Below are 14010 nucleotides of genomic sequence, written 5' to 3' on the forward strand. Positions count from 1 at the left end.
TAATCTTAACATAGGGAGTATTTTTTTCGTGTGTTTTATGAACAACTGTCTGCAGTCTGCAAGTACATAACAACATCTCCTAAAAATGAAATGATGATTTTACAACCCCCTCACCCACATGCACGTACACACAAAAGAATACTTCTATATGTTTCTAATTCTACTAAAAAGATTTCATTTTTTTTATGTTTTCAAAAGATTTAAAATTACTTCAAAAGAAAGAAAGAAAAAATGTTGGGTTGAATTTTACTCATTTCCCGATTAATTAGTTGCGAGAAAATTATTTTTATTATTATATGCAAAAAAATTATAAAATTTTATAAAATACACAATCTTATAATAAAAAATTAAAATACTTGAGTTTTTACAAATTTAAAAAGATACAATGAATAAAATTAGTCCCAACTTATTTATTTATTATAATTTTTTACATTTTTTAGAAAAAATATTTTATTTAGTTTATGCTAATAAAAACAATAATTATTTAATATATTACAAGTAGAAAATAATAATTTTACGAGAGCAATTGCTCCCATAGTCACCAATGTGCCTCCACTCATTATTATTGTTATTAGTGAGATGGTTAATTTGTAGATTTAGTTAAGATAAGGGAGAAGCAAGAGTTAAAGTTGAGTTGTACGTTCACGGCATGCAGATGAATGTATGTATGTATGTATGCGCGCGTGAGAGAGAATGGATGAATAATGCTAGTTCCGGCCACTGATTAATGAGTAATTAGGCGTTAATGCAAACTCAAATGCATATGATTATGATTATGATTATGATGCAGCCCCTCCTTCCCTTCGCTCTTTCTTTTTCCCAAACTTATAAATACACACATTCTCAACCCCTTTTATAAACATACGCGCATTCCCCACATTCTCTCTCTCTGTCTCCGATATGGGCTTTGTCTTTGTCTCCGACCACGATATCGTTCCTCATACCTTCAACTCATCTTTTTCCTCTGCTCAAGTAAACCACACTCACAAGTAAGCTCTTTTCTTCTTTCTGTTTTGCTTTTACTATGATTAATATTTCTCCTTTCGAGGTTGATAGCAACTTTCTTTCTTTCTGTTTTTTTTTTTTTTGTCTTATACTAGTACAAAATTGTTTCTTTCTTTATTATAGCTCATTATTTTTTTGTTCGTGTGTGTGTTATTTATTTTTAATGGAGTATGAAACTCCAGAATAATGGAGATTTCACCATTGGAGGGTTTCTCCGAGCTTGATTGGCCATATTCAAGCAACCACCTTTGCTTCAATGAGTTTCCAGATTTAGAAAATCTGGACCTCGATTTCAGCCTCCCACCCCTTGGTGAATATTTGGAGGAGGAGCTGGACCAAAAGCCCTTGAACATTGTTGTTTCCCAAGGGGTCCATTGTAATCGGGAAAAGGGTTTTGGTGAAGCTTCTTCGTTCACGATTGAAAATGGGTCAGCCACTGCGAGCTATGTGCAGAATATTATTCGTCAGAGGCCACAGCCGGTGTCTAGTAGCAGTAAGAAGAAGACATGTGTGTTAAAATTTGATGAGATAAGGAAGCATTTTGGTGTTCCTATAACTGAAGCTGCGAAGCGATTGAATGTGGGGCTAACCATGTTGAAGAGAAGGTGCAGGGAGCTCAACGTGAAGAGGTGGCCACATAGGAAACTCAAGAGCTTGCAATTACTCATCGACAATGTTAAGGTACCTTGCTAGCTACTATGTCCTATGAGAATTACAAACATTTAATGAACCTGACCTGAACTGAGAACAACGTTCTCTTTGGATTTTTCCAATATCCCGTGTCTTAATCAGTCAAGGAGTAAACAATTTTGTTTTTACTTGATGACCAATTCAAAGTTTACTATTCTAGGAGTAGGACCCCACGCGGATATGATACTTGAGAAATTATATTAATTTTTACTAATTTGTTGGTCTTAAGTCTTAACCATTAGTTTTTTTCAGGCAGTGGTCAATGTTTGAAAGTGTTTAATTTGTTCTCTGGTACAGGAAATGGGTTTGGAAGACGAGGTTGCAAGGGTGGAGAAGCATAAAAGGTTGCTGGAAAAATTACCAGGAATGGAACTAAGTGAAGAAGCCAAGAAGCTGAGGCAAGCTTGCTTTAAAGCTAATTACAAGAAGAGAAGGTGCATGGCATCACTCCAAGCTTGACCTTTGTGGTTATTGCCATGAATTTGCGGGTGAACAAAAGATATGGCTAGTTGTATATGGATCTAGAAATTAGAAAAACCATATAAAATAGGTTAGGAAAGGACTCTAGTAGCTATCTTAGGATTATATTTTGAAATAGGAAACTAATTTGACTGCACAGCTCATGTTATTTCGTGTGACTTCAGTCGGAGTAGAATGTTAATGAGTTCTTTTGGCCTGTTATCTTTTATTAATATTGTCGGTTGTTTCTTGGTACAACAATGGTCGGCCTTACGGTTTCGGTGATTTAAAAGAGGATAGCCGTCCATGATCCATGATCCATGATGAAGCAGTTATTTTAAAGAAGGGTGCAGTGTGGTAAGGGGAAAGAAAGATGGAAATTTTAAACACTAATATATTAACACACCATTGCATATATTTAGAACATGTAGTGGATTGGGGGCGTATGTCCCTTTTTTTTCCCATGGAGACAAATAATTGTGAGAGACTTATGAAAGAATATTTAAGTTGAATTGATTTCTTAAAAAAATAAAATTATAGGAGATATTTACAGGTCCACTTTTAGTTGGCATAAAGAAAATCTTCGAGGACTCTTTCGATGTTGGAGCGCTGTGACTCAACAGGAATGGCGATGGTTGTTAATGGTCATCATTGGAAAAGTTATTTACCATTCAAGAGTATTGATTTGTTCCACATTCCTACCTTCCTAAACTATCACTCCTTGTTTTTTGAGTCAGTTAAAAAAAGCCTTTCATCAAACTAAGAAAAAAAAACCATATTTTATTGTGTGAAGAAATTAAATTAAAGAAAAAGATCGCAGCTACTAGATCCACACTTTAAGTTTACTGTGCGGGAAGAAAGTCATAGATGAATGCCAATACCAACTAGCACAAATTCAAAACGGACGATCAAATTAATTCGTTATGTGTATTATGAAGCTTTCAAATATCACCAAACACATGTGGCTGAGTGGAAAAGCCCACTTTGATGACCCATTTCTCCTTCGTGGCAGTGAGGCGCCCAAGTGGTTTGGGAGAGGGCGTAGGAGTGGCCAACTCACAACTCCATACCACTAACTCAATGTGTTAAGGATTAAACAAAGAAAATTTAAAGAGGAACGACCAAACAATAAATATAAATCCTTAATTAAACTAATTGGTTAAAATGACCTACTATAACATATCATTCAAGATGGTTCCTCATATTTTAAATATTTTTACAAATATTAAGTATTAAGAATATGTATGATACAAGAACTCAATTTAGATTTTTAACTCTCTTTGAAAGTTATTTACTATCATGTACGATTTTAGAACACCCACTAGTTTTCTCTCTAATAGAGAATAGTAGAACCCAACTTGTGTTCTTAATTTACTTTTAGTGAGTTCATAATGTATTTCACATTTATATATATATATATATTGTAATAATAAGTGTGAAAAAATAAATATTAAAATATTTGAAAAATTGTTTTATTTCATAAAAAAAATGACGAGAAATACATATCATATATAAATAAAAAAATTAGTTTCTATTGTTTTCATGTTTGATATTGTCTAAGTTTGTCTTCAACACATTACGTTACTTTCAAGAATCAATTCTTTTTTGTTATATATATGATTTAAATAAAATTTATGAATAGAAGTTAATTTAAAATTTTAATGTCTATGCATTAACATTATAAAATATATTTACTTTGTCATCTAATTAGGAGTCACCGATAGAATTACTTTAAGATAATTGTTTTAAAAATCAATAAACTTACCATACATGTTGAGTTATGATTAGATGGATGTATAATAGTCTTTACATTGTCAGTGTATAACCCTCGATACTATAAAATAGTTTTACATTATTATTCAATCACAACTCACGGTTTGTATGAATTTTAAAGAAATTATTGAAAAATTCAATAAACTTATCATACTTGATAACTTGTGATTGGATGACTGTGTAAAATTATTTTACATTGTAAGTGCATCAACCTTTTTCTCTTTAAATAATGCTTAGTCATACCTAAATATTATCTTAAAATACACTAACGATATAACTTGCTAATGTCTTCAAACTAAAAAATAAGTGCATGCATGCTAATAATTAAATATAATCAATCCTTAATTCAATATTATGGATTCTTCCTCTAACATTCATCCTTTGTCTACTAAATCTTTACCCCCTAACCATCATCATTTAACATTTCAACTACCCCTTAACCTCAACCTTCATGATCATCGTTTGTTATTCTTTCTCTTGATTTGCTTCAGCATGTGTCATACAACAAGAAGAATAATTTGCAATCATTCACTTAGAAGTCTAATATATCATTTTTCATGTATGTAATAATTAATGAGGAGTTTCAACATAATCCAAAGTTTAGGATAACAGTGTGGGTGGATGGAAAGATACACTTCCCCTAACACTTTTTCTCAATATATTATATCATTTCTTTGTACACACACACACACACACACACACACACACACACACACACACACATATATATATATATATATATATATAGAGAGAGAGAGAGAGAGAGAGAGAAGGATTATATATTGACAATACAAAAAGTTTTACACTATCATCCAATCATAACCTACCATGTATAGTAAATTTATTGACTTTTACGATAATTACTTTAAAAGTCATATTAACAGCGAATTATGATTGGATGATAGTATCAATTTTTTTTACACCGTCAGTGACACACATAACACATATATAATACAGAGAAAAATTGTTTGGGAAAGTATAACTCATTCTGTTCACCGAGACTGTTTTCTTAAACTTTGGATTATGCTAAAGCTCCTCATTAACAATTACATACATGAGAGTGGTATATTAGACTTCTAACTGAATGATTGCAAATCATTCTTTTGGTTGTATGGCACATGCTCAAACAAATCATGAGGAAGAAGAACAAAAGACAATGGCAAAGGTTAAGGTTGAGAGGTAGTTGAAATAAGAAATGATGGTTGTTAGGGTAAAGGTGTAGGAGGCAAAGGGATGAATGTTATAAGAAGAACCCATGATGTTGAATCGAGGATTAACTATATTTGCTAACATATATGCACTTGTTTTTTTAGTTAGAGTATGTTAGTAAGCTACATGTTCATTGTAATTTAATATAATATTACCCTATAAAGTGAGAACTCTAGAAGGAATCACATTATTAACGTTAAGTCAAAAGTTAGTCCAACATAACATTACATATCTAGAAAAGAGAACACATTGGGGGGACTTAATGGTGCTAGGTTGAACCCAAACTGAGCAACATAGTTAAGAAAAACACATGGTAATATAGTCAGAGGACATGGATTAAATAAATATAAACTTGAGAAAAATTAATTACTGCATCTATCAATGAGGATATAATATGATAGGAGGTACTAGGAACAATAGGAAAAATTCATCATGAAAATCAAGCCACACCCTATAGGAAAATGACAATCCAAATGTCAGCTCTAGAAATCATTACAAGAAAGCATTACATGGCATTTGAAGTCACTATAGAGTTGCAGTCAAACAACACAAGGTTTAATTAAGACCAAATGGGATGGGAAAAGAAAGATACACTTACAATGATATGGATTAAGAGTTAATAGGCTATTTTCCCAAGTGTACAAGACCTTGGCAAACAAAAATTAGTGGCCATCAAAACACCCAAAATTAGAAACTCAAAGCAAACGAGCACATAAAAACAAATAACTCAAACAAAGAGGTTGCAAGAGAAATGTAAACAACATATAGGTTATTGAGGGGTTGCCAAAAAAGATGACAATGAAACCTTCACTAGAACAACCAAAACAAGAGAAAAAGTATAAGATTTTGTTGCGGTTAACACGGGGAAGGCTTTAATCGGAGTAAATTTCTAAGATGTTTATTGTGGTGGGTAAAAATGTCTTTAAAGATTGTAATTAGGGCTCAATTAAGGCTTTGATTGGGGAAATATTTCATGGGGGCTTTGATAGAGGTTGACAAGAGGAGCAATTCTATCAGTTTAAATCTAAAAATTAATTTCCATGGTGCATGGAATCAATAATGATGATAGAAAACCTGAGGGAGCATAAACACATCAACGTAAAACTAGAAATATCATATAATCACAAAATTATTGCATAAATAACAATTAAAAATCACCAAATGTATACAAATAACCATAGCGCAAAAAAGATGAAACAAAAATCTCAAAGAAAAAGGTTGTGAGAGAAATGGAAACAAATGATAGGTTATCGAGGAGTTACCATAAAAAAGGTCAATGAGGTCTTCATTGAAACTGCCAAAACAAGAGAAAAAGTATATGATTTTATTGTAGTTAACATGAAGAAGGTTTTAATCATAATAAATTTTTGAGATGCTTACTATGATGGACAAAAATGTCTCTAAAGATTGAAACTAGGGTTTAGTCAAGACTTTGATTGGAGAAAATTTTCATGGGGCTATGATAAAGGTTGATGAAAGGAGAGATTCTATTGGTTTAGATCTAGAAAACAATTTCTATGGTGGCTAGTACTAATGGTGACAATGGCTGACCTAAGGTAAGGTGAGAAAGAGAGAGAAAAAGATAAAAAGACAATAGAGAATTTTTAGAATTATTGCATTTTTTTTCTTCAAAATATATAGGGAGAAGGCTTTGAAGACAAAATTTTGGTGTGCAGAAATACAAGAGTCTTACACAAGGCTATAGGTGGCAAAATGGACTACCTGCGCTCATGTGATCTAACTTGATGCGGATTGCAAACTACAGCGGGTTAGGCTAAAAAGTCCAAATTCAATTTGGGCTTAAAAAATGAATCTAAAGTCATGTAAAAGTCTATTTTTTTTTAGTTTTTTGACAATTTTTACAAATTTAACCCACGTTGGTCATGATTGGATTTGGCTAAAAAATTGGGGTTTAATTTAAACTCAAGTCCTATATTTTATTGAATAAAAGAAACATTAAATTATGGAGGCTAATGATATAAACCACATTATTTTTGGCAGTTTATGTTGCCTATCAAAAAATAACCATGGGTAATAAAGGTTATTTTTTTGTAATGTATACACAAACGTTATAAAATAATTTTGTAATATCATTGAATCACACATCATTACATAAGTTCGTTGATTTTTTTTAATAAGTTATATAAATGATTGCTAACAAAATATATTGGAGAATTAGGGGAAAATTAATTAGGTGTGTTTAGGGTCATGCCAAAATATATTATGGAGAATTACTTTCACTTGTTTTATTATGGCTATGATAAATCTTATCTATATAATTATGAATATATAGAGTAAGTGAAAATAAATTATGTATTGATAATGTTACATTATCATCTAAGAGTAGTTATATTTTATATATAAAAAATTAAACACTTAATCAATAATCCTTTTTCTTTATCTTTTTCTTCCTATTATATTACATCATTAATCAAATCAATTTATTATTGTTTTTTTCTCTCAAGATGTAGACAACTCAAGATTATTCAAGAAATATTTTCATCATCTAACTAAAAGATTTTGTAAGTAAATTTATTATTTTTACAAGTCATATTATTGATGATGTCTGATTAATCAACAATGTAAATATTTTACATTGATAATACATAATCATTAAACTTATAGAGTTAATATTTTTTTTTTCATTTTTAACATAGTTGAATAATTTTAATCTCGAACACATATACAGTTGATTATATATTATATACAGTCAGTATGAATCGTATATGCTATGAGAGACGACTTTGACGTGTAAAATAATTTTTTATTTATATACTAAATGCTATTTTTTTTTGTTCAGGACGTCGTTTTTTTTTTCCTGTCAGAAGGATATAATTACTTAAACAACTCCATTTGACAAGAGTAAAAATCTAAAATATCAAACAGTTTTCAATTGGGAAGCACATTTTTTCTGTGTTTGTTGCTTGCGTCTCCATGGGACCACTTGCTTAAAGCTTTCATAAATGCTTGCCTGCAGTTATAAAAATATAATTATAAGATGAGATATCAACCTAACCAAGTCATAGGCCCAGGCAAGGAGTAAATAGCCAAACGGTGCAGGCAAAAAAATCTCTCAAACCAAGAAATACTCGATATTTTTATTGGTGGACAAACCAATTATTCTCATTGATTTTAGTTTTGTAAAGTCTTAGTAAATCCGGGCATATAACGTTTCAACTTTCAACCAAGAAAAAAAAATAGTGTCCACATTAATTCTTTTCCTTCAAAATGACCTTTACCTTTCATCATTGACTTGAATGATTTGCGATATCTATAAAAGTATTATGGTGGGGATGTTCTTAAAATGTTTTTTGTTCTTTTTTTTTTTTTTCCCAAAAGGCAACAAGAATTTCTCACTCGCAACTAGCAAGAAAATCCAATGAAGAAAGAACTTTATTTTTTGTGTACTATAATAGTTACACTTATTATAAGTCTTTTTAGTTTAATAAAATAAAAATAAGAGTTATGTTTTAGGAGAAAATAATGTATTTTACTCCCACAAGCAACAACAACAACAGTTGGTGCTTTTTCTTTAGCCAGGTAGTGAAAGTCCAACTTTGGGTACCCAAATGTTGCTGCTGTTTGACAGTTTTAATTTCTTGACTCACAGAAAGTAAGCAAGTCTTTCCATTTCTTGCGTAAGTGTAGGGTATACTCGGCTCAAGAAAATTTAACACGGAAAACATTCTTTAAAAACGAAATCAGCACTTTTTTTCTTTTTTACAAAGAAAATCAAACATACTAATACACAAGCTTTTATAATTTCGGTGGCTCTATAGTCATAGTCAAACATCACTTTTGTTCATGAGACAACATGCCATTTATAATGCATACCTAACGCCTTAGCTGGCTCTGCTTTAATTTATGTATGATTTGGATGATATATCAATATATCATGACACCTTAAAGCAACAAAATAATGTGAAATGTCCAATGATAGACGGTTTAGACGTACACAGATCAAAATTATTACCCTTACTTTGCCACGAACATGGAATCCATGGATTGAGCATATATTGAATCAATCAAGAGAATTCTTGTTAAAAATAACGAACAGGAACGATTATTGAACAAAATTTCCTTGTTATTTTTATCTCTTAACTATTCGAATAGTATTTGAAAAATATTACACCGTATATTCTATCAAAAAAGTTAATGTAAATGAAAAATATTTCACGAAAAGTTAGAAAGTAGTCTTGTTAATTTTATAGTATGAAGACTTACCCACATATGTGACCTTGGCTTAGACAGAGCCCAGAAGCTTCCTCGTCTGGGAACTCTTGTGATCTTCACGTTAGGCATAGTAGAGCTGGAGTCGGATGAAAAGTCAAAAGTGCCCTCGTCCTCTGTGGTGATCTTCTTGTAACCGGTCCACCTGGAGGACCCAAAATTGGAATTCCAGTAGTCCCTGGGAGTCCTATAGGAGGTGGTGAAGGACATGGCCCGGCCCACGTAAGGTCCATCAAGCACGGTGATAGGGGAGGGACCGTCAACGTCGGAAACCTTGTTGGTGTCCAACAGAAACAACAACCTCGGAGGCAGCTCCAAGGTTTTTTTAACAGCATTACCACTGTCCTCGGGCTCCGATTCGGTGTGGCAATGCCTAGGTTTCCCCGGTGCTTCCTCCCACTTGAAGGGAACCGAGATTGTGTTCTGCGGCGGTGGAGTTTCCGGCGGCATGGTTGGGCGTGAGATTAAGAGAGAGAGCTTTGTTGGCACATGATGATCACTGCACTTGTTATCCTCTGACTCCATCAATGGTGGTAGTTGTTACTACTTCAATTCACTTCTCTCTAGCTAGTGTGAAGTGGGTATGTGTGGTTTTATTGAGATTGAAACGTGTCAATGAAGAGAGAGAAGAGTGGTGAATGACTGTGCATTGTGGTTGTTATATTGAACAACAAATTTGCTGGGGTCCTTTCAAAAGTCATGGAAATGACTTAAATTACGTGTGTTTGGTTTGTGACTTGTAGATGTGGTAGAGGTGAGAAATGTAGAAAGGAAATCAACAAGTTGCACTCTACTCTACCCCCAATTGTAGGGTAACCGCAGGAAGGACTAGATAGAAATCAACGTTGACTCTCTGATTTTTTTTAATGAAAGTAAGATATTTTTTTGGTCCAAAATGATAAGATTAACCATCAAAATTTAAAGATAATTAAAGCAAGTTTAGTTTTGTCTTTCTCAATAACGTTTTTTTCATACAAAAAATTAAACCTTTGTCAACATATTTAAAAAACCCAATAATCTAACATGTGTATTGAATCTTATTGGTAATGTTTACCGTCTAATATTAATTGACAATACATAACAACTTAAGTTTTTTCTTTGTTAATTGTCATTTAATTGAAATTAAAATTAAAATTTTGGCTTAATAACTTTCATAATAAATTTCGATCTAAAAAATTAACATTAAGTATAATAATATTTTTAATGAAAAATAAAATTGAAACACTTGAAATACTACATCTATGAGTTTTGTCATTTTTGGAATCTATATAAAGTCAAAATGAAACATTATCTCTCTTTAGTTTTTCTTGGGAGAAGAGCCACCCCGTGATCCTTGTTGACTCTCTCTGTGTAGATCCCATCGTTTAGGTGGAAACCTCCGTATCATACGAAAAAAAAATTAAATGACAATATTTTTTTTACTTAAACCATAATTTAAAACTTCTCTAATTATAATGCAAACACTCAAAATCGACTATCAATTTTTCCTGATTGGCGAAACTTTTAATAGAACTGCCGTGAATGACTCATGATAATGTTTGCATACATAAATGAAACTTGTTGAGGATTGGGCTTAGGGACAATCCGTATAATGGGTTATTTAAACAGTATATATATATATATTACTGTAGAGTAAAAAAATACTTTATTGCTACAGGAGAATATTATCTTCTAGAGGGATTAAATCTTGTCTCAAGTAATCAAGTCTATTTTAGACTCATATAAATGCAATCAATATCATTACATACTGCATAAAATACTCTTTTTTTATAATTACTGTAATTAAGACTTTTAGTTTCTTATTAAAATCCTTATATATCTATATAAGGTTTGATTTTTTAGATGGATTATAAAATTAATTTTTTGTCTGTAACTTAGTCCACGATATATGCAGTTATTTTACAATGTTATTTTAGTCAAACATTTACTGTCAGACTTTTTGCAAATATTTATCTATTGTTACAAAATTTCAACGTTGCCAAAGTTCAGTTCATGCAAGAGACTTTAGATTTCGGCCAAGAAATCTTGAATTTTGGTTGGGACATCAACATTTTCATTTCAGATAGGCCATTTCAAATATATCATTATGATCTAATTCAAACAAATAATATAATAATGATGAATGTAATTCATCTTTACGAAAAAATATAGATACTAATTATAACTTGAATTTTGCTAGAAACACAAAATGGGGATAATATACTCTCCTATTTGATTTTTAATGGAAATTTCATTAATAAACCTAGAAATACAAGATATATTGGTCTCCAAGATGTTAAAAATGAAATAAGGAGCTACATATAAAATATGACTATCACATCAAAAATCTAAGCCATACTTAGCCCAAGCATCAATAATTTAATTTGTTTCGCTTAACATATGGACCCAAACTTTTTTAAAAAATATATATATTTTATTGAATTACCAATCCCCACACAAGGTGTGCGCCACATGGGGTCAAACTTAATTTACTCTCCTATTTTGATTTATTCACACTTTTAGAACCCTTTCAATAAGCTAATTCATAAATTGAGAATCATTGAACCGCTGAACCAATTTGTTTGGTATTGTTTAAGTATAATTAGAGATCTTAGAATTTGAATCCTAAATATACCGTTACATTAAATATTTAAAGAAAAGAATATATGTAGTCTAAATAAAAACAGAATCAGAAGTAGGTGCCTATACCATGCATATATTTCTGTATTTGTGTGCTTTGTCCGGTACAAATATAGGTTGACACGTTGAAACAGTGAGAATTGCTTCTTCTTCTTCTTCTTTTTTTTTTTTAAGAAAAATTGTACCGATTAGAATTTATGAGTATTGTAAGATAAATCACGAGATTATTGATCATTAAAAATTGGAAAGATTAAAATTATTATTGTGAAAATCACTATTACTTGAACCATAGATAACTTTAAGAATATATTGCAAAATCTTATTAGCGTTGGATAAAAATAAGTAAGAGAAATTCAACTAAAATGGTTAATTAAGTTTTTTAATAGAAATTAGTTAATGGTAAAATCAGTAAATAATTTATATTTATAACATCATGAAAATATTATTATATTACTCAATAATATGAGATGATTTAATTCTGTCAATAATTCATCACAAGTAAACATATATTACATTAATAAATCTATATGGATAATATGAATGCACTTTTTCTTTTTCAAAATACAAATATTCTTAATATTTTTTTATATCTTTTCTTGTTAGAGGGAACTTGACGTTGATAACTTCTTTATTTTATTTTAACTTTAACCAAGACAACTTTTTTTATTCTTAATGTGGATGCAGACTGCTATTATTATAACATAAGCTCGCCAAAATGAAATGGCAATTAGGAGAGTCAAAGAAAAGTGCATGCCTTATTGATAAAGTAGAAACTAATCAAAAAGAAACAAACAAACAGGAAATCGTTGATGAAAGGAAAAGAAGAAGAAGAATTTAAAATTTATACAAATTATTTGTACTCATAGTCATAGGGTTGTAAAGGAGTTTTGAATTTGCTATTGTTGATCCCGAGAATCTTTTGAGGCCATTTTTCTAAATAATTTACATGACTAATGAATAAACTTTGGGATATCAAAGAAAATATTTGAAAATATTGCACGAAGAGAGTCGTCCTTATCCTAATAGAATGAATGCCTTTTAGCTAGCTAGAGAGCCTTAATGTCTGATTTTTTAAAATATGATAACATTAACTTTAAATTATTAAGCATAATTTAAATACATATTTAATCTAATTTCTATCATAAATTTTATATATGTTAAAACGTATATATATAACAAAAAGAATTGATCCCGTAAGAAACATAAACACTATAGCCAACCAGGAAAAAGTTCGATCCGACAAAAAAACGTTCCAGCTCATAAAAGTTGAAAAAGAAACAAAAGGAAAGGATCGGAGAATACCAGCGCGCACATACTAGGCCTTTTTCACTCCTTGTTGTTTAGCAGCATTATTTTCTACTTTTATAACTTGGTGATATATATTATCTATTAAACTAAAGTGGTGTGATATAAAAAAACATTATCTATAAATTATATAAAATTTTATAAAGTTGATTTTTTATAATTTTAAATTTAGTTATTCAATTAGTTAAACATATTTTTATAAAGAACTTAATTAAAAATTCATTTTATAAATTTGACATTGATAGGAATTGTTCACAACAACAATAAGATATTACAAGATCCATTGATAAAAAATTATTTTACTCTCTGCTATATATCTATTTTATATATTATATAAAAGTTCGTTTACAATTTTTACCAATATCAATATTTTGAATTAATTTTCTTTTTTATTGTATAACTTCATTTTTCCATTTTTTTATTTCTTCAGTTTATAACCTTTTAATTGTCCATATTTTAAATTTATTTTTTATGAAAATTTATTAAAAATTTCATTTTATAACATTTGGAATTAGTGTAAACTGATCCTATACATGACAACAACAATAAGATATTAAAAGATTCCTTAATAAAAATATTTTGTACTTTCTTTTATATATCTATCTACATAGTATATAAAAGTCCATTTCTTAACTTTTCAATTATTAATAGGAATCCAAAGTGCATGTATTCGTTTTTTAATTGCAAATTGATCCCTTAACAATCATAACCTAATCACTT

General features: G+C 30.3%; 2 protein-coding genes across 2 annotated transcripts; one reads left to right on the forward strand and one right to left on the reverse strand.

Annotated features, from left to right (window-relative positions):
- Window positions 1-796: 796 nt before the first annotated feature.
- Window positions 797-2381, forward strand: LOC102670540 (protein RKD4). The gene is made up of 3 exons (XM_006578834.4): window positions 797-989; window positions 1175-1686; window positions 1993-2381. The coding sequence occupies exons 2-3, from the start codon at window positions 1192-1194 to the stop codon at window positions 2152-2154; spliced, it is 657 nt and encodes a 218-aa protein (XP_006578897.1). The 5' UTR covers window positions 797-989; window positions 1175-1191; the 3' UTR covers window positions 2155-2381.
- Window positions 2382-7879: 5498 nt separating this feature from the next.
- Window positions 7880-10155, reverse strand: LOC100806827 (uncharacterized protein At4g00950). Its single transcript, XM_003523311.5, has 2 exons — window positions 9361-10155; window positions 7880-8107 (listed from the first exon to the last, which is right to left on the reverse strand). The coding sequence occupies exons 1-2, from the start codon at window positions 9889-9891 to the stop codon at window positions 8015-8017; spliced, it is 624 nt and encodes a 207-aa protein (XP_003523359.1). The 5' UTR covers window positions 9892-10155; the 3' UTR covers window positions 7880-8014.
- Between the last annotated feature and the right edge of the window lie 3855 nt (window positions 10156-14010).

This window comes from Glycine max, chromosome 4 (assembly GCF_000004515.6).
Source record: "Glycine max cultivar Williams 82 chromosome 4, Glycine_max_v4.0, whole genome shotgun sequence".
Lineage (NCBI taxonomy): Eukaryota > Viridiplantae > Streptophyta > Magnoliopsida > Fabales > Fabaceae > Glycine > Glycine max.

Coding starts and splice junctions, on each gene's coding strand:
- LOC102670540 (XM_006578834.4), top strand. CDS start 1,192: ATGGAGATTTCACCATTGGAGGGTTTCTCCGAGCTTGATTGGCCATAT. Junction 1,687..1,992: donor TACTCATCGACAATGTTAAG/GTACCTTGCTAG, acceptor TCTCTGGTACAG/GAAATGGGTTTGGAAGACGA.
- LOC100806827 (XM_003523311.5), bottom strand. CDS start 9,891: ATGGAGTCAGAGGATAACAAGTGCAGTGATCATCATGTGCCAACAAAG. Junction 8,108..9,360: donor AGCCAAGGTCACATATGTGG/GTAAGTCTTCAT, acceptor TTATAACTGCAG/GCAAGCATTTATGAAAGCTT.